Genomic DNA, 19,381 nt, shown 5'->3' with positions numbered 1-19,381 from the left:
TTTTTTCCTCCCTCTTCCAGAGAACGGGGGCAAGCCCGGGGGCAGGGACGGACCACAGGAGGGAAGAGACGGGATAAAAATAGTCTGCGCTTCCACTGAGCCCCCCCGAAACATCCCCTGGGGGCTGTGGAGCATCCCTTGGTGGGGCACAGAGCATCCCTCGGCGGGGCAAAGAAAGAGCATCCCTCCGCGGGACAAGGAGCATCCCTTGGTGGGGCAAAGAGCATCCCTCGGTTGGGCAAAGAGCATCCCTGGGTGGGACAAGGAGCATCCCTTGGTGGGGCAAAGAGCATCCCTGGGTGGGACAAAGAGCATCCCTGGGTGGGACAAAGAGCATCCCTTGGTGGGGCAAAGAGCATCCCTGGGTGGGACAAAGAGCATCCCTGGGTGGGACAAAGAGCATCCCTCGGGGGGGAGCAGGACATCCCTCCGTGCCCTCCCAGCTGCCCCCGGTGGGGCAGAGCAGCAGGAGACCGACCATCCATAGGAAAGGCTGGAAAGCCCCCTCTTTGAACCCCACATTCCACCCCCGCTCCAAAAAAATCCTTTAAATGCATTTTGAGTGCGCAGGTGGAGGTGCGAGGGGAGCAGCCCCGGGGTGGGATGTTCGGAGCTGAGTTAAACCCTCCATTTCCACCGCCACCTCCTCGCCTCCTTTGCCCTGTCTTTGGGAAGACTTGACTAGTCTTTTTTCACTTTTTTTTTCTTCTTTTTAAAAATATTTTCTTTTAAACCAGCCCTTGCCGTCCTCCCAAAGCCTCCAGGAGCCCCCGAGCCGCGCAGCCCGGCCGTGCACAAAATGGATGAGCTAAAATGTCTCCCCAGCCACAGAATTTCATGAATGAGCGACCCCCTTCCCCTCTTGCCTGCCCATCTATAGATTGATAGATATAGATATATTTCATGAATGAGCCGAGGGTCCTCCCCGCCTCCCCTCTACCTCGGCTGGCCCCGCAGAGCCTATAAACAGCCCCGGCCCCTTACAGCAATTCATCACAGGACCCAGAGCCATCCAAGCAAGTAATATGTAGCCTCAGATCTCGTGTGTCCCACAAGACAGAGCGCCTGCTAATTAATAGACAGTGATTCCTGCGAGCAGCCCGAGCAGTCTGTAATATGATGAACTTCCTTTGTACCGGTGTCACCACAAATGTTTCTGATAAGGAAAAGCATCCAAGGATCAAAGACTATAAGCTTCTCAATTTCCTCAAGCTGCCTCTACTTTTCCTCACCTACTTTTTCTTTTTCTTCCCCCCCCCTCCTCCCCTTCCCAGCCCTTTCGAGGGGATGAAACCCCCTCCGAGGCGTTACAATCCCCCTCCGAGGAACTGCGATCCCCCCCGAGGGCCGTTCCAGCGCAGGGGTCAGTCCCGGGCCGGGCCCCCAAAATATCAGCGTCATTCGCACCTTCAGATTCTGCCTTTTAAAAAGGCTCCGATTCTGGTCCTCGCCCTCCCCGCTCCTCCTCGGCTCTTCCCAATTCTCCCCAACTCGGGATGACAAATGTCTTTATAAACAGGCATTAGCTGACATCTAATTTCTTTTGTGGTGCGATCCTGCGAGATGAGAGCGCAGGACGAGCCCTCCCGAGCGGGGACCGTCTCCGGCTCGGGATGAGCTGGGGAGGAGGAGGGTTTTTTGGGAGGGGGGGATGCAGCAAACCTCCCCCCCGGGCCCGCCGGCAGAGCCGCATCCCCATCCTCACCTTCGCGCCCTCCCTGAGCTGCACCTGCGCTTCCCAACTCCTTCCTTTCTTTTTTTTCCTGGGCTCAGAGGGGAGCAGGGGACGAGGAGCCCCCCAAAATCCACCCCCCTGGGGCTCTGGTTCCTCCACCTGCATCTTCAGCGCTGCCGGGAGAGGGAAGCACTGCCCGGCCGGGGGGGAGCAGCTCCCACCCGGGCGTTCCCCCTCCCCGGCTCGGAACCCTCCTGCTCTGAGACCCTCCCCAGCATCGTCTCGTCCCAAAAAACCCAGAGCCCAAACCGGTCCGAAGTTCAGATTACATAAAAAAATAAAAGGTAATAATAAAAAAGAGTAAAACCCAGTGGGGGAGAGGAGAGAAATGTGGCAGCTGATTGAAATGGGCTTTTTTTTTTTTTTTTAAGAAGAGTCTCTATAAATATATAATATCTCCAAAGCTCAGGTCTTAAGAGGGTCCCTTATTTGCTTATTTCTTTTGTAGCAAACGTAATTTTCAGAAAGATCCTTCCCCCCCCCGCCTCACCCTAATGCTCGAGTAAGTACCTTACAGCTTTAAGGCCAGTGTTATATGTGCTTTAAAATCCTGCCATGTAAATTCCCCTGAAAAATTTGGAAAGCTTCTCGGGGCGGGGGGGGGGGGGGCTTTCGGAGGGGGGGATGGGGGGTGAAACGGGAGAGGGGGAGGGGGAGAAAGGGGAGGTTAATCCGGGTTTAATGCTATGATGCAGTCATAGGACCAGGGCTCGGCTGATTGTGTTATCTCTTCCCAACATTTGGGTCTCCCATATTTCACCCAGCCAAATAGCTGCGAGAAAAAAGTGCGTATGGAGGCACTCCTGACGCCTCAGGAAAATATGTTATTAATATCTAAATAACTTCCCAATACTGTCTCTAAATCTCCCCTTCACCACTCCAGATGATGAATTCGTTTGAAGTGTTCTCCCGTCTCATCTTTTCAGTGTCTCTCTCTCTCTCTCCCTTTTTTTATAACCAGGCTTATTTCAAACTGGTAAATATCTAATTCCTTTAACCACACTGCAGACACGTCTCTCCCCTCTTATATACAATTCTCATTTGGAAAGATCCATATATACATGTCTCTATAAAGGAGAATAAGTCCCAACACAGCCCTAAACTACTTCTTTAAATTATTTGGGGGTTGAGAGTGGGGTTTTTTTTGGGGGGGGTCTGTTTGCTTCTGACCAGCCCCTGCCCACACCTGGATCACACATTTCCCTCACAGCCTTCCTGCCGCTTAATTCAACGTCTGCCTCCTCTCTCCTACCCCAATTACAGGCGAAACCAGGGATTAGCAATAGACCTCCCCGCTTCCTTCCTCCCCTCCTCTATCACGGCATCCATCTCCCCCCCGCGCCAAAGATCTGCTTCCTATCCCTCCCTGGATAATGTAATCTACCATCCACCTTCAAATTAGAGATTAAAACGTCTCGAATGTATTTCCTTTGCCGTTCAAGCTGAACCCCGGGCACCCCACCTGCCAGCCAGCGCTTTTGATACCAATATTTGCCTTAATATTTTCCCCCGGTCTATAATTGAACCTATTCTTCTCCCCCAAAGAAGGGAGGGGGAATGATGTAGAAAAAGAAAAAAACCAAACAACCCCTGGATCACAAACATCTCCCTTATATTATTTCACTTCCTACTGTATAATTGAACCTCTCTCCCCGCATCCTTGTCTTAAGTTTGTTTTTTAAAATGTCTTGTATTAGATTATACTCGTTTATTCCCCTTTCCAACCTTATCTCTCCTCCTCTCTTCTCTCCTTCCCGTCACACTTGATTTAGGAAGGAGTTTATCTTGCAAACATTTGCCTACTTTGTTTATGTAGACCAGGTTCTGCAGCTACTTGTTCCCAAAAGCCACTGTTTGCCTTTGTAATTGTTATCTGTGTTTATTGTTGTACCTCATTTGTCTCAGCTTTTTTTGTGACATGTAAGCTCCGTGTGTGCTCACATCCAGCCCCCCCTCCTTCTCCCTCTCCCTGCTCTTTTTTTTTCTCCTTTTCCCTCTTCTCTCTCCCTGAAATATGCACAGAATAACTCAGCCTAAAGCCAATGAATTGCTTGACACCTCCCTATCTCTTTCCTGCCCCCCATTATTAGAGCTGATCCCACTCGCAACACTCACAAATCCCGCCTGGTCTCTGTTTGATTAGATTGCCAACCTTTCGTAATCCCTTGATTTGATGAAGTGTCTGTTCCCCCCCCCCCCCCCTTCTAAACATACATTTACAGAGAAAGCGCTTGTTGGTTTTAAATCAATGCAGATTGTTTGCTGATAAATTGACTCCGCATCCCCTCTCCCCCGCTCCAGCCTGGCAAACAAAGCCCCTTTCCAGCTGGGGGGGTCCCCCCTTCTTTCTCCTTTTCCTCCCCGAGCCCAATTAAATTGGGCAGGACCCATCCAAGCCTCTCCCTGCTCTGTCCAGCCCCCCAAAACTCGACAGAAGGGGCACCGAGGGCTCCCCAATTAAATCGTTATCACCTGCACGTGTCCCTGTGTCCCCCCTCCTGTGCAGTTCACACCTATCCGCCTCTCCCACCCCCAATAAACACCGAGCCCGCTGCTCTCCCGGCTTTCCCACTCGGCTTTCCCATCCCACGTGATATTTCCAAGGAGTATCGAAGCGAAAAATCGATCGGTGGAAGAAACTTGGCGCAATAACGCAGAGTTCGGAGATACAAAGCGGAGGGAAACGAACTAAAAATCCGTGTTTTCACCCCAGATGGGCCCCGCCACCCAAGCCCTGAGCATCCTTTGCATCCTGCCCCGCGTCCCGGAGCAGTGCAGGGGGCAGGACCGGCTGTCCCCCCCCCGTGCCCGTGGGGTGACACGCCGGGAGGGTGGGGGGGACCTGCCGAACTTCCCTCTCCTCCCGCGCAGACCCATCGCCTTCCCCGTAACCCCGCGACCCCCCTCCCCCGCGTCTGGTTGCAATTAATACCCCACCAGGACGAGGCCCTTCCCCTGCTCCTCCCAATTAACCCCCGAACAGCACCCCCTGAAATTTGGGGGTGTCCAAATGCCCCCCCGTCCCCCCCGCGGGAGAGAACAGCGCAGCCCCCACGCGTGACCCTCCCTAATGAATCCCACCAGCCATAATAAATAACAACAAGCCCAAATAATAATAATAACTCGGTCTTAACAAGGCTATAAATATATATATATATATAAAATAAAGTGAAGCCTCATGAATATATGCCCAGGGCTAGCTGGAGTGAGCCGTTTAAAGATGAAAGTGCAAAGAAATAAAGGCTCAATTTAATCTGCCTTAAAACCCTTCAACTTAACGTTTGTGCTGGGAACTCAGAGAGTGAGTACTGATTGGGGATAAATACATTTCTTAGCATGCCTTGGAGCTATTACACCCTTCTCCAACACAGCTTCCTATTCAACAGCCACAGTTTTCATTACCAGCTCTAATAAGTCTTAACATTATTAAATGCCAAGCAGACGATAGAAAGAAACAGGCGCAGGGTGGAAGCTTTCTTTAACACTTAAAAAGAGAGAGCATTTAGGGCTGTCTTCCTCCGGCTCCCTGCGAGGAGAACCGGCAATGAAACGTTTGTCAAGAGGAAAAAGGCCAAAACAAAGTTTCCCCCCCTCTCTCGCCATCCGCGAGAATCAGAAAACCGCGTTAAAAATCAGAAATTAATAAAAATAATAATAAAAAACCTTTACAGCCCCCCCCCCCCCCCGCGCGAAGCTGAGAACAAGTGGCAGCAGCACGGTGTATTTTTATTTTATTGTGAACCTCCTGGGAAAAAAATTAAGGTGAAGGGGGAAACAGCTATGATTTTAATTTTATTGTATAAAAATATTACTATTTTCGAGGGATAAAAAAAATATCCAGCGTGCACCCACCGCCTCGGAGTGTTTCACAAGTTGAATCATCAATTATCTTAATTGGGGCCATTAAAGCTTTCCCAGGCGTTAAAATACACATTGACGGCGGTCACTTTTTATTTTTTAAGGGTTGTTTTTCAGCCGGACACGATCGCGCAACGCTCGGATGCGCCGGGTCCAACCCGCACCCGCGGTTGACTCGCCCCCCCTCCCAAAAGAAACCCAAATCAGAGCCTTTGTGGGTGATTTCTCTGCAATCTACAAAGTCAGGGCGCGATTGCGGGGGAGGAAAACAAATTTTAAATTGCCGATAACTCAGGATTTCTCTCCGGGGATGCGAGCGGAGCCTGCGCGCCTGGAGGTACCGCGGCGCTCCGCGGGCTCCGGCAGCGGGAATTTGCCCAAATTAGCCTTCTTTCAGAAAGAAATGGGGGCTCGTGTTTTATTTGTCCGCGATATTACCCATGAAGGAAGAAGAGAGCGTTTTGTTTTGCTTTTTGACACGCACTTCTGCGTGTTAATCATGAATAAAGACCCTCCAGCTCTTTCACTCATTCTTTTTAATTTTTTTTTAATTATTATTATTTTGGGGGTGGTGATGGGGAAAACGCGCGGACAAGGGAAAAAATAAATCAACCCGCGGTTTGAAAATCATATATATGTATATTTTCAAGTGGTGAGGCGCGGTTAAAATAAATTTTAAACCCTAAAATCTTCTTTACCTCCCTTAATAAAATTAAAAACACCCCAAAGTGATAGGGGGGGAGCTTTTCGCGGACACAATGGCCCCGATTTGCAAATGAGCATCGCCTCTTTCCAAATCACAAGCAACATTTTGCAACGTCCAACGGTTCTCCCTTTTTCCAACAGACGGTCCTATAATATTACAAAACTATCTAACAGCAGGGAGTTTTGAATAATTTATCTCCCTTTCTTCCCTTCCTTGGCCCTTTGTCCAAACTTTTTCTCCTCCTTGCCGAATTTTGAATGAGAATAGACAAGCCCTCCCTCCCCCATCCCTTTACTCCATTTTTAAGGCAGCCTCGGGTTTTCCCTCCCTTTCCCCCCCTTTCTTTTTTTTTTTCCTTTTTCTTTCTTTTTTTTTTTTTTTTCTTCTACTGTTTGCTTTTGTGGTCAGGAATCTTTTACTTATAAAGCTTCAATAGACTTGAAGGTCTTTGTAAGTGAAGTTCATCTTCAAGGTTGGGAAAAAAAAAAAGGATCAGATCCTTAAAAAAAAAATAAAACCCTTTTGTGCACCTTCATTTAAAACTCGCAGGAACGTTTGATGGTGACACGGAGAAGCTTTTTCTGCCCCGAATTCCCCCCACGTCAGTATTGCCCCACTCACTCGCATTGTCCCAAAACGGGGAAAACTTTGGAGCCAGTGAGAAACTTGGGGAGTGATTCCCTCCCGCTTCCCACCCCGGGACTGGGGAAAGGCTCCACGGGGAAAATCCCCCTCACTCCGCTCCCTCTCGGCCCGACAATGTCCCGAATCCCCCAAAACTCCAACCGACTGAACCCCGGCAGGCTCAGCCCACCGTCATTTTGCATCAGTTTGGGAGAAAAATGGCAATTCCCAATTTCCCGAAGCACATCCCCAAGACTTCCAGACTTGCTGTTTCCCCCCCCAAAAAGCGCCGAGCTCTGTGACACAAGGAAATCATTTTCTGCCCACACAGATACAGCGGCTCCTCCCTCCCGTTACTTCAACGTCCTCGCCTTCATTGATAAATCTCATTTATTCTCCCTAAAAGTGCCACTTTCTCCCCCTTATTTTGGAAGGGGAATCATCACCCCCACTGAGTTTGCCAAAAATCAAATTCCAGCTCCCGCAGTGGCCGGCTCCGGCTGTTTCTCATCCCCAACCCCACATTTAGAGCACAGAAGCCTTGAAAAGTTTAATTTTTCCTCCCACGAGAGAAGAAAACACCGATCACGGGAGGTGATAACAGGGCCCCAGCACCAGCCCAGCCTCAAGCTTTCCATCAGAGCTGCCAGATTTATTTCTGCCGGTCTCCTTTCGGGGTGCAGAGCCCCCGTTCGCTCCCCCCCGGTCCCCCGGTCCCGGTGGCTCCGCGGCTGCTCTAATTGATATTGATTGGCCAAATCGGTCAACTGTCAGCCCGAGTTTCAGGGGACCACTTAGAGAGCAGCAGAGAAATCTGTTTAACAAATTCATTTAGGAATCAGAGATGCCTCTCCCCCCTCCCAGCCGCCTCCTCTCCCTCTTTCTGTCTAATTGATCCAGAGCAGACGCCAGCGACTCTTCTCCTGGGAAAGCCCCCGCGGCCCGAGGGCCGGGCACCCCCTGCCCCTGCCAGGGCCCTGCAGCTCTCCGTCTGCTCGCCCAGCGGTCAGTTTGGGAAAGAACAAACCCGTCTTCCTCCTGTCAGGGAGGGATGTTCCCCCTCTCCCAAATGTCCCCTCCGCCCCCCCGGGTAGCGCGGCCGCCTTTACCTTTGTCGCCCAGGATTCCGTCGATGCTGTGCTTGGCCTTCTTCTCCCCGTCCTCCTCCTTCTTGTCGCAGTCCTCCTCTTCCTCTTTCTTCCCGAATTTGATGCGTAGCACCCGGCTAATCGAACTCACTAAACCTCAGACAGTCAAAGACAAGAGGGCAAGTATAAGCTGCCTGGGCAGGCCAGGGGGGAGCCGGCTGGGAAAGCCCGGCCGGGGCTGCAGGACGTGGGCGGGAGGCCTCGCTCGCCCCCGAGGGCATCTGCACCCCAGGGGAACGCTCCTGCCCGGACCTCCGTGCCCCCCAAAACCCCCGAGGCCCCCGAGCTGCCCAGGTGAGCTCCCAAAGCTGGACCCGCTCATCGCCCTCCCCGAGGGCCCCAGCACGAGCAGCTCCCGGTTGTGCCAACGCCCCACGGGGCATCAGAGCCAGTGCTGCATCCCAGGGGGGCACCACAAGAATTGTCACCTGCTCTGGAACAGGGAAAAGACCCCCCAACACCCAGCTTTCCCCCAGCTCCAAATGGGAACCCACGGCCTGGATTCAGACCTGGGGCCTGTCCTGCTTTGGGGTAAATGTGCCCTGCAGAGAAGGCTCAGCCCCCAGAACAGTGGGCACCTCGCAACTGGGACCCAAAGAACTCCCCACAACCTGAACACACCCCTGCGGGGCAAATCTGGGGGTGCAGGGTCTCTTTCCATGGACAGCTGGAGGCTCTGGCTGCTGGAAATGTTGCTCTGCAGCCCCCACTGAGCAAAGTCCAACGGGATAAGAGGGTTCCCCTTCACCGTGGATTTGGGGGCTGCCTCCCCGAGTGCTCTCGCTGCACCAGCACAGCCCTGCTCCCAGGGCAGCTGGAATAACTTGGGAAAACTGGTTGGTTTGTGTTTGTTTTTGCAGCAGACCACAGAGAGACAAGAGCACACCCCCCTGCCTGGGATTTATTTGCTGCTGTGGCTTTGCTTGGGGTGATTTCCCCCCCCCTTATCAAAGCAAAGGCCGAGAGGGTGTAAGAGCCCCTGGAAAATATTTTTGGTGGTGATAATGATTTTCCTCCATCTTCCTGCGGGTGTTGGGGTGCCCCTCTTGCCAAGCTGCCTTCTCACCTGAGGGCACAGTGCTCCGGTCGCAGTGCCCGTCCTTCAGGAGCCTGTCCCGGATCTCCCAGCTAAACATCCCGGGGTTTTCCCGTTTGTATTCCTCGATTTTCTTCTCCACGTCGGGAGTCGCGACCTGCTTTTGTGATCAAGGGACACCGGTGCGTGTCCGCGAGTGCAGAGAGAGGGGAGGGGAGAGAAAAGCGCTTTTAATTGAAAAGAAGAGCTGAGCAGCTCAGTTCAGTCCTCCTTGCCCGGGCTGATAGTTTTGGGGCTGAAAATGAGGACTTGGAGAGGGGAAAGGAGGAAAATAAAGCTAAGAAAAGGTCCCGCTCTCCCAAATATTGGCCACCCTAAAAGCAGAATCTCCGGGGGCCCAGGAGATCAGCCAGGGTGCGTTTACCTTGAGCAGGGGAAGGAGGCAGGGAGGAGGTGCAGGGGATGCTTTTTGGAGTGTTTATGCACACATGGTAATGTATTATTGCCCAAAACATCCCGACCCTTCTCCCCCCCTCACACCGGGGCCGAAGCAAACGCTTGAACGTGCACCACTTGTTGCACGTGAGGAAAAAAAATCACTTTAATTTATTCACAGCCTTCAACTTGCACCGTTTTCTACCCATCGGAGGCCGAAAAGTGCAGCTTTACTAAAGCCCTTTCCCCTCCTTCTCCCTTCCCCTGAAAAAACAGTTGGAAAACTTGGATCCCCGAACACGAAACGTGAATTTCTTTAAGGTGAGGAGGGAGGTTTAGCTCGGCGCCCACATTGCACTCACCCTGGGCTTGCTGCCTCCGATGGCCCCGGGCCGGATGGAGCCCGTCTCCTGGTACCTACAGAGGATTTTGGAGACGCAGCCGTGGGAGACCCGCAGCTGGCGGGAGATGACGCAGGGCCGGATCCCGTGGTGAGCCATCTCCACGATTTTGTGCCGGATATGGTTGGGGAGCGGGCGGCCGTTGATAAAAACCCCTCCGAGCTGGTTCACCCTTCCCTGGCCCAGCGGGGTGGACACTGCAAAGGAAGGAGGAAAAAACCCAACCCAACAAAGAGGAGAAAAAAGTTAAAAGAGAGGAAAATCCAGCGAAACCGGGCGTGTCCCTCCCCGTGCCTTCAGCTTCTCTCCCGGGATTCGAATCGTTTAAAGAAGGGAGAAGCCCCTCGACCGTGCCCTGGCCTCCGTTTTATCCCGGCATCACACGCGGGAGACTTTTCCTAGCGATAGTGGGAAAATAAAAATAACCCACGACCGGCACACCACCAGCCGCGACAACCCCTACGTTTCTATCCGTTATATTTATATATATTTAGGGTTTCACACCTTTGTTTTAAATAATACCCGACGTTTTAAATAAGAAAAGATTTAAAAGCGCACAACAACCCCCCCTAAACTTCCCATTCCGCCCACCAAAAAGCGCACTCCGATTCTTGCTTCAATTTACGGAGCTCTCTCCTTTCAAACAAACTTTTGGAAATAATCTCTTAAACACCCTCGAGGGGCTTTTTTTTGTTGTTGTTGTTGGGCCTTTTTTTTTTTCTTTCTGTGGTTTTGGTGGGGGTTCATTCCGCGGTTCGGGGAGGTGCGGAGGGAACGCGGATTCCCCTCGGCCGCGCCGCTTCCCCGACACCTCGCCCGGCGCATCCCCGCCCGGAGCGGGGGGACCGGCGGCTCCTTAATCCCCCTCCCCAATTTATTTAATATCTCGCAATGTAGATCTTGTAGATTAATACGATTTCACAGGCTGGAAATTAAAAAAAAAGGGGGGGAGACAAGGAGGGAAAGAAGAACTCAGCTGGGTAATTTGCACGAGGCTGGAGGGGGCGAGGGACAGGGAAGGCGAGGGGGGTGATTTTTCTCTTTATACAAAGAAAAGTCGATTCCAGAAATTGCCTCGCGATTTAACAAGAATCATGCACCACTAATTCCGAGTCACTTGGCCAGCACTCCCTGGATATATCATTATCGGCAGATAACACTCGAGTGGCCAATTTTACATTCAAGAGGTACTAAAACCGCCGGCCGCTCTCTCTTTTCATTATTCCCAGTCATGTTGTGCAAATATTGTTGTAATCCTTTGATCCTTTCCCTTGCCGTCTGTTTTACTTCATTTGCTACAGAAAAGCACTTCACCAAATCCCCCCAGCTTGTATGTTTTGCAGCCTGCGTGGTTTTCCACAGGTTTGAGTTTCGCCACTTGATCACGGTCAGGATGAAATTTTCCTGTTTAATAAATGCGGGGAGAAGGGTCCCGCTCGAAATTCGCCTCCTTTTTTCTTTTTTTTTTTTTTTTTTTTTTTTTTTGGAATGCGTGTGCCTGGAAATAATAACTCCCCTCTCACAAAGGGAAGGCAGATGATGGGGAAAGATGCGCTGCGAGGTGGGGATGACACTTAGCGAGGTGACAGCTACGAATTCCCCCCCCCTTTCCCCTCGCCAGCCCCGGCCAAGGACATCTCGGCTTCCCGCTGCCGCAGGATCCCCCCGGCTAAAGGTTTCTATTCTTATTTTCCCCTGGAAAAGTTGAAAACGAGCGATTCGGTTGTTTCCCCCCATCTTTACGTGGAGCTGAAATTGTCGGGACGTTTGCGGGTTAAAAAACCTCAACCACCTAAATAACCCCAAAGCACGTGAAGCTGCCCCAAAAATCCTGCGGGACGCCTGGGAACACTTTAAATACAGGGAAAGCCAAGGCAAAGCCCGGTAATTCGCGGGGCCGGAGCAGCTCCAGCGGGAGCGGTGAGAAGTTGGATGCTCAGGTCGGGACCCCCCCCGGTGCAAAGTTCAGCCGCATCCCCCCTCCCGAAGCATCCGAGCCCGGCCCGCCCCGGTTATTCCAAGGTGCGGAGGGGTGGAGAGGCGCATTCCCAAACCTACCTTCCAGAGGGAAGCCGGTGCGAGGGTAGTTTTGCCCCGGAGCCGGGCGCATCATCCGCGGCACCGTCCCGGGCAGCGCTGCCATGGCGGGGGGGGGGGGTCGGGGCGGCCGAGAGGGTCCGGTCCGAACTGGGGTGGGGGGGCACCCCTTGGCCCCGGGAGAGCCGAGAAAGCCTGGGAGGGGCTGCGGGGCTGCCTCTCCTCGCAGCCGAAGCGCTTCGATCTTCCAGCCCGCGGCTGCAAAACAAGGGAGAAATCTTTGCTCCGAGGGGGGAAAAAAAAAATCAGAGCGACAAAAAAGAATAACAAAAAAAAAAAATCGACAGATGATGATGATAATAATAATAAAAGAGGGGTGGGAAAAGGGGGGGATTCACCCACCAGAAATTCCTCTTAAAGTTTTAGGGCTATGTCACAACCGGCCTGAGCGGGCGCTCCGGAGGAATGTAACCCGGAGTGCCGGGAAGAGCAGACACATCCAAAGTTGCCTCCGTGCTGGGCTGGGCTTAGGGCCGGGGGGGGCGGGGGGAGCCGAGTCCCCCCGCAGTTTGTTATTGCGCTTTTTTTCTTTTCCTGAAGTGGTTGTGCCGCTCGAGGGATGCGGGAGCCGGGGGGGAGTGGGAGGAGGAGAAGCGGGTGTTGGATGGGGAGGGGGGCTGGAAGTTGGTAGCGCGGGGAAGTTGGGGCGGTGGGAAGGACGAGCGGGCTCTGATAGGCTCCGGCTCCTTTCTTTTATCCACGGCCGGGAAGGGGGTTCCGCGCCGGGGCCGAGGGACCAATAAGAGCAGCGGCAGGCAGAGCCCTGGGCTCGCTCCTCGGGTTTTTTTAGGATATTATTATTCATTACTAGGCTTGGCTTCCTTCTGATGGAAAGCTGGGGTCCCCCTCCCCCGGATGGAAAAGATATTGGGGTGAGAAACGACGAGGAAAAGTTTGGGAAAGGTTTTTGTGTGTTTTGTGGCTAAGCTGAGCGTCCCTGCGGGTTTCAGGGAGGGGAATGATCTCGACCCGGACTGGGGAATTGCAGCGTGGATTTAAAAGGAAAAAAAAAAAAGGTTGAGAAATTAAAAACAAAGTCAATTACAATAAATAATAAAGTTAAAATAAAGAAAAATGCAGATTAAAATTAAATTAAAATAAAAACTTGTAATAAATAAAAACCAACCCCCAAATAAAATTAAATACTAATTTGGCACTTTCAGGTAGATAGATAGATAAATAGATAAATAAATAAAATACCCCCTCAGGTGCCCACCCGAGCCCGGCACTCACTGCCTTGCATCCCACTTCCCCAGGAGTGGCTTGGATCCACTTTTCCTCCTCTTCCCACCCCTTTCCGGGGGGTGGCTCGTCCTTCCCGGCTCTCAGCATCCCCCCGAACCCCCTGTTGTTTGGGGCCGGGTTCGGGAGCAGCCGAGCGACCGCGGTACCTCCCTTCCCCAGCCCAGGTAAGTCTCTGCTCCCCTCCCTCATTAACATCACATCTTTAATTACGAGCCGGGCTGGGAGCGGCTCAGCCGGTGCCGTTTTTGGGGGGCTGCAGTTTCAGGGGTGGGTGCGGAGCTCCCCGCGGTTCTCCCGCACCGCCCGCCCGCTGACCCGGGACGGGCTGAACAAATAACTAATGTTTTCCCCCCAAAATAGGAGCGGGGCAAGAATCCTCCTCGCAGCGGGACGTGACGCCAGGGCTCACGAACCCTTTTGTTCGCAGCTGTAAAAGGACTTGCCGTGCAAACCGCTGGAAACTTCTCTTCCCCCTCCCTTAAAAGCCTCCCCGGGAGGGGCGGGAGCAGCCGGCGACACTTCTGGCCCGGCTGGACCCCAAATGCGGTCCCTAAACCTCCTCCCTGTCCCCCCGAGGGCATTGCCGCCCTCAGCCCCCCCTTCTCCTGTCCTGCCTTTTGCTTTGAAATGAAAGCCCTGCCCGGACCCCTCCCCGGTCCGGCCACATCTTCATCGCTCACCCTCTTCCTGTCCCCCCGCTCGAGGCCGCCAAGCTCAGCCTAAACCCGCGCCCGCCTTGGTTTGCTCACGTTTTCACGCCTCAAATTTAACCAAATCCACCCTCCCTCCCCCCCAAAAAAAAAAAACCAAAAAACCAACAAACAACAACCCACGGGACAGGGAGGAAAAATGCGATATTAAAATTCTTTTCAAGGTGTCAAGTTGCTCCCAAAATCTCAGCCCGACTCAGCCCCGACTTTGGGGCTCCAGCAAACGAAAATAAAGTCTCTCTCCTTCCCTCCGCCCCAAAAATACCAATTCCCGAAGTTTTAGGCAAAAACCACGGGCAGAGCGGAGCGGGACCAGCTCGGAGCCCCTCGCAGCCCCGTTCCCGCCGCATTCCTGCAGCAGTAATTCAATTATTTGCCTTTCATTTGCTTGGATTGGGGGGGGGGAAGAGCCTGGGAATAAAGTTGAAAATTAAATGTTTCTGCTCTCCCGGCACCGGGGGAAGATTAAACTCGAGGAGCCGAGCCCGGAGTCCTGCCTTCCCCGCCGCTCTAGGGTTACCTCGCCGGCAGAAAAATCTCTCACATCAAACACGGCATTTGTTTTCCCTCGCTCCCCCCCTTTCTCCTGGAATTGGGGTAAGATTTGGCACTTTCAGGCAAAAAAAAATCGCGTTCTCCTCCAACACTTGCTGCCGGCTCCGGGCAGCCACTGAGCAAAGAGCTCCATTAATGATTATTATTTAATGTATTTTCATTGAGGGGATGCGGTGCCGTGCGGCCTCAGCCCCTAAATTTATATGGGGAGGGAAAAGGGGAAAGGGGGTGACAGGGGCCTGTCAGGGCCGGGGGAGGAGGGACACTCCTGCTGGAAAGCAATTTCACAAATCATTTTTCTAACAATTAAGGAGTGTGCGGGGGTGAAATGGCGATTTCACGAGCGGGGCCGGGGCCGGGGTGTTACCTGCGCGCCCGGCCGAGAACAGGGAACCCCTTCGGGAATTTTGGGAAATTTTTCAATATTTCCCCCTTTTTCTGCCCAGTTCTCTGCTTCATTGCCCACGTTCACAAAAGAGAGACCCCTTCTTTTCTCTCCTGGGAGCAGCGAGCAATAGATTAAAACAAGCATCAATCAGGAAAGGAGCAAGTAACTGCTTAAAGGAGCAGGGGCAGAATTCCTGCCGCTTCCCCCTTTCCCTGAGCATCTCCATGGTTTCCTAAGGTATGTTTCTGGTTGATAAATACCGTATATCGCTATTCCCTTCGGAGAAACGGCTTGTAAATCAGCGCCGAGAGCCAACTCACGAGCAGAAGGGAGCGGGGCTGGGTTTATTTGTATTTTTTAGGAGCATCTCTGGTCCCCACCGTCCATCCCCCGCATCTTTAGCGGGAGGAAGGGGCTTTTCAAGTTGGATGTGCCCTTGGAGGGGGCGAACGCCACCAGACTGGGGGGGAAAGGGGTTGTATATCCCATTTTCGACTTGAAAAAGATGCTGTCAGGTTAACTAAACCTGGCCTGAAAATCGCCGGGGCACGAGCGCAGCGAGCAGCCCCGATTGGCAATTTTATTAATTCGGATTCTCCGCAAAAAAAGTCCTTTTTTTTTTTGGTTTTGTTTTTTTGGGGGAGATGCCATCCCATTTCTGGAGCGATGCGGGTCTAGAAATGAGAAATCTCCTTAGGAGATAAATCAGATGTGTCTCATCTGGTCAACTAAAACCTCAAGTGTTTGATCACGATTTTCACCACAAGTAGGATGCGAAAAAAAAGAAAAAAAAAAAACCAAACTGCCTGGGGATGAATTATTTAATGAAAAGTTGCTACCTTTGCAATTACAAGAAGATTACTAATGTGGGAAGGTTTTCCATTTGAGATCCCGGAGTAATAAGCATTATTTTTTTAAGCGATTATCCAATAAATCTCTCTCTAAAGGGCGATAAATCCACCTTGAAAACCGGGGATTTAAAAAAAATATTTCTGCGGGACTTCCGCATTTTTTAAAATGACCATTGAAAAAAAAACGGGAAAGGAGGAGTAGCACATTCTGCCTGAAGTGTTTGTTTTTCCAGAAAACCCAGAAAGGAGAGAAGGAACATTTGCAGCCACGGGAAAAGGCGGTTTAGTTAAAAAGGTGGCTGAGAGCTGGAAAAGCGGCTCCTGGTCCGGGATCAGGGAATTCAAGTCCACAGATCCTCAACATAACCCCAAAATTTAATTTTGCTTATTTACATTGAAGTCCAGAAGCTGCCAAACGAAGCAGATGAAATGTGGGTGCAGATTTTTGCTGCCTGGTGCCTCTCCAGCCCCTTGGATCATCCCTGTCCTGCCGGTGCAGAAGTGTCGTCCCATGTCCCAGCAGATCCCGAGTGTCCCCCCATGTCCCAGCAGATCCCGAGTGTCCCCCATGTCCCAGCAGATCCCGAGTGTCCCCCATGTCCCAGCAGATCCCGAGTGTCCCCAGGTCCCCGAGGTCCTTGGCCAAGGCAGCTCCTCCAGGGGAGCTCCAGGCAAGGAATGACCTGGATTCATCCCTAAGATCCGCTCTCGGTGCAGGTGGGATGGGAGAAGCCAGGATGGGGAAGGGAAAGGAATTTTAAGCTCCAAGGCACGACCCTCAGGCTCATGTTGGTCCCTAATTCTCCTCCTTCCTCAATGGAATAAGGCTCTGCTCGTTCACCAGGGATGTTCTGAACTCTGGTGCTGAAGAAGGACAAAAGTTCTGTACGCTCAGACCACAGAGTTCTGGAAGCCCTAAATCACAGAGGAAGCAGTTTCCACTTCCAGGACTATTTATGGAGGGAAAAAATCCCTTTTCTTTTTCTTTTTTTTAATGCTCCTGCAGTCTCAGTCCCAACCCTACGGCTTCCCAAGGAGCTGTGTTACCCACACTGCGAATTCCTGCATCTAACAGAGATTCAGTGCTTTTTTTTTTTCCCCCTAGGAAAGGCAAAACCCAAACCAAAGGATAAAACTCCAACCCCACTTCCCGTCAGGACACGGAACAAAAGGCAGAGTGTCACCAGCCCCACCGGGCTCTGCTCCCCACTAGGTCAGGCTTAATTTGCCCAGGGTGCAGCATTAATAGGATGTAAGCTGGGCCCTCCAACAATTACCTTATCAAAGCATAACATCTATGGAATGAGCAAAGTATTTTCATTAAACAAATCAAAATAATAAGGCTGGCAGTGGCCTTGTTCATTCTTTGAACCTCTAAGTGGCTTTGGAGATATTCAACAGTACTGCACCAACTTCTATTCCACTGGTAGTCCCTGCTAAGTTTTTCTAAAGAAGATTAACTGCTCCTTGCTAAAAGGCTCAGCTCGACTTTTGTCAGGGTGCATAGACTAATTGGGTTTTCCCTGCATACAACGGGATTCCTGTACTCCTGCTTCCCATTTCATGTGGCTTTTCAGGATAGGGAGAACAAGTTCCCCTTGGTTTGTTCAGTGTTCTGTGTCAGAAATAACACTCTGAAACAGGACCTGACCACGCAGGGAGAACCACCACGCTGAGAGGCACTTTTTTGGGGAGGAAAAGGGAATTTTCCAAACTTGCACCTTCCCAGAGCTCAGCAAATCATGTATTTCAGGGCAACAGGCTGTCGCAGAAGGTGCTGAAGGGACAGAACCGGTCCCAGAGGGAAAACATTGAGGATGTACACCCCCATGAAGAGGAAGGAGGACAGTCTGGGAGCAAGGGGATCCCGATTTTAGGGTGCCTTTCTCCTTGAGACACCCAGCCCCAGGCACGGTGAGATGGATTCACAAAAGCAGAGCACCTGCCCCGAAATAATTCAAGCTGCCTCCACACTGGACATGCCCCAAATCCCTCGTTATGTGGCTCATAATTCACCTGCTCCCGCATTAGTCCCACTCCAGCACTAAGGGCCGGGACGTTTCTCGGCCCCATAAAGACATCACTCACAGCGGGGAGGGGAGACACCACAGCTCTGTCCAACAGCTCCTCTCCCTGCTCCCACACTGCCAGGGTTTTCTGGGAGCCGAAGCCACTGCAGGAACAGCCCTTCATGGAGGACACCCAGCTCGATAAAGCCCCTGGAGAGGCAGGAAAACGGGAGCACGGGGCTGGGAAGGGCTCAGCTCTGGGAAGGGCTCGGCTCTGGAAAGAGCCGACACAGAGACACCAGTGCAGGAGTGAGAAGTCCTGGAAGAAGTGGAGAGCATGGAAAAGGGAGAACACAAAGGGACTGGGTTGGTCTTTGCTCAAGTGTGAGGAATCAGATGGAACCAAGCTGCATATTTGTCTGGGTGAATTAAAGCACAATCCTCTCCTTCCCAGAGGGAGCAGTTGCTTCATATTTATACATTTAGTCTTACAGGTGTAAAATAACTTCCCTTTATGCTTATATAATAATTTTTTTCATTTGAATTTCAAGGCTTTATTCCCTCCTTTGGATTCAAGTCTCCTACCTGAGCCTGACTCCTCATATTGCCATTAATTCCTTCATCACAGAAATGAATTCCATTTAATTCTCTATAGCAGTTGTTAAGGGAGATCAAAAAGGGCATTTGCAAAGGTTTCTTCCCCTTCTCCCTTCTGGTTTCCAGCTCACCTGTGTCCCGAGAAGCCTTGAATTCAAAGCCATGGCACTCCTCACCCTCGCTGCAGAGGGGAAAGGACGGGCAGGACGAAACCTTTCCCACCCTGCACTCACAGCTGGGGAACTTCCCCCTAAATGCAATTAGAAAGGTTAATTACTGAGAGCAGCTGCACCACAGTTTACCTGCTTCACCGGGTGAGTTAAACTGGGTCAGACCTGGCCCCAGTTTAGTGGGAAAGCTGGGACAGCAGCAGGACCCGGGACTTCCACGAGGAAGGGGATGAAGGGAAAAATAAAAAAAGCTATTCCAGGGAAAACTTCCCCAACGCCTCCGGTTTTGGGAGCAGCAGCCCTGCTCCCCAGGGCTCTGGGCCAGCAGAGCATCTCAGCCCACACTGGGGGCAACAAACCACACCAGGCTCCCTGGCTGGGTCAGATCCCTCCCTTTCCCATGGAAAACGGCTTTCCTCAAGAAAAGGGGAATTTCTACACAGATAACAGTTCAGTGAATAAAGAAGGAAGCTCAGTACTGTGTTTTTTCACATTATTTATGGCACATAAGGTGAATGGTGCCCCAAAATCAGCACATATTTACCCCACACTGCATGAAAACACAGCAACAACCCAATTGGCCAAAATATTGATAGAAATGGAGAAATATCAATAACACAAAACTCACATCTCAGCCTTCAAGAGGAGAAACATGTAAATTATGTCGGGCTTGCTGCTCTAACCTCAATTCAGACTTGTGATTCAGAACCTTTTTACTTAAAGCCATTCATTTCAAATTGTTCTTCTTCATTTAAAATTGTTTGGCACCTCAGTATAAAGCTGCTTTTTATTCCCATTTCAGTTTAACTCAGGCCT

At 51.6% G+C, this 19,381-nt stretch overlaps 1 protein-coding gene across 5 annotated transcripts in view; it reads right to left on the bottom strand.

Moving 5' to 3' along the window:
• The window catches only part of PAX7 (paired box 7), a 106,870-nt gene extending 94,184 nt beyond the window's left edge, over positions 1–12,686 (bottom strand). For 2 of the 5 annotated variants that reach the window (XM_064678880.1, XM_064678877.1), the window contains exons 1-5: positions 12,383–12,686; positions 12,002–12,238; positions 9,905–10,140; positions 9,138–9,267; positions 8,033–8,161 (exon numbers count right to left, since the gene is read on the bottom strand). In XM_064678880.1, the coding sequence (XP_064534950.1) occupies positions 8,033–8,161; positions 9,138–9,267; positions 9,905–10,140; positions 12,002–12,086 (580 nt within the window). In that variant the 5' untranslated portion in view covers positions 12,087–12,238; positions 12,383–12,686. Of the gene's footprint in view, positions 1–8,032; positions 8,168–9,137; positions 9,268–9,904; positions 10,141–12,001; positions 12,239–12,382 lie in introns of all 5 variants that reach the window. The other 3 variants (XM_064678875.1, XM_064678876.1, XM_064678879.1) reach the window with 3 other exon arrangements.
• Between the last annotated feature and the right edge of the window lie 6,695 nt (positions 12,687–19,381).

The sequence above is a fragment of the Pseudopipra pipra genome, chromosome 22, assembly GCF_036250125.1.
Source record: "Pseudopipra pipra isolate bDixPip1 chromosome 22, bDixPip1.hap1, whole genome shotgun sequence".
Lineage (NCBI taxonomy): Eukaryota > Metazoa > Chordata > Aves > Passeriformes > Pipridae > Pseudopipra > Pseudopipra pipra.
The sequence above is the reverse complement of the archived record's forward strand: the minus strand, read 5'-3'. Positions and strand labels throughout refer to the sequence as shown.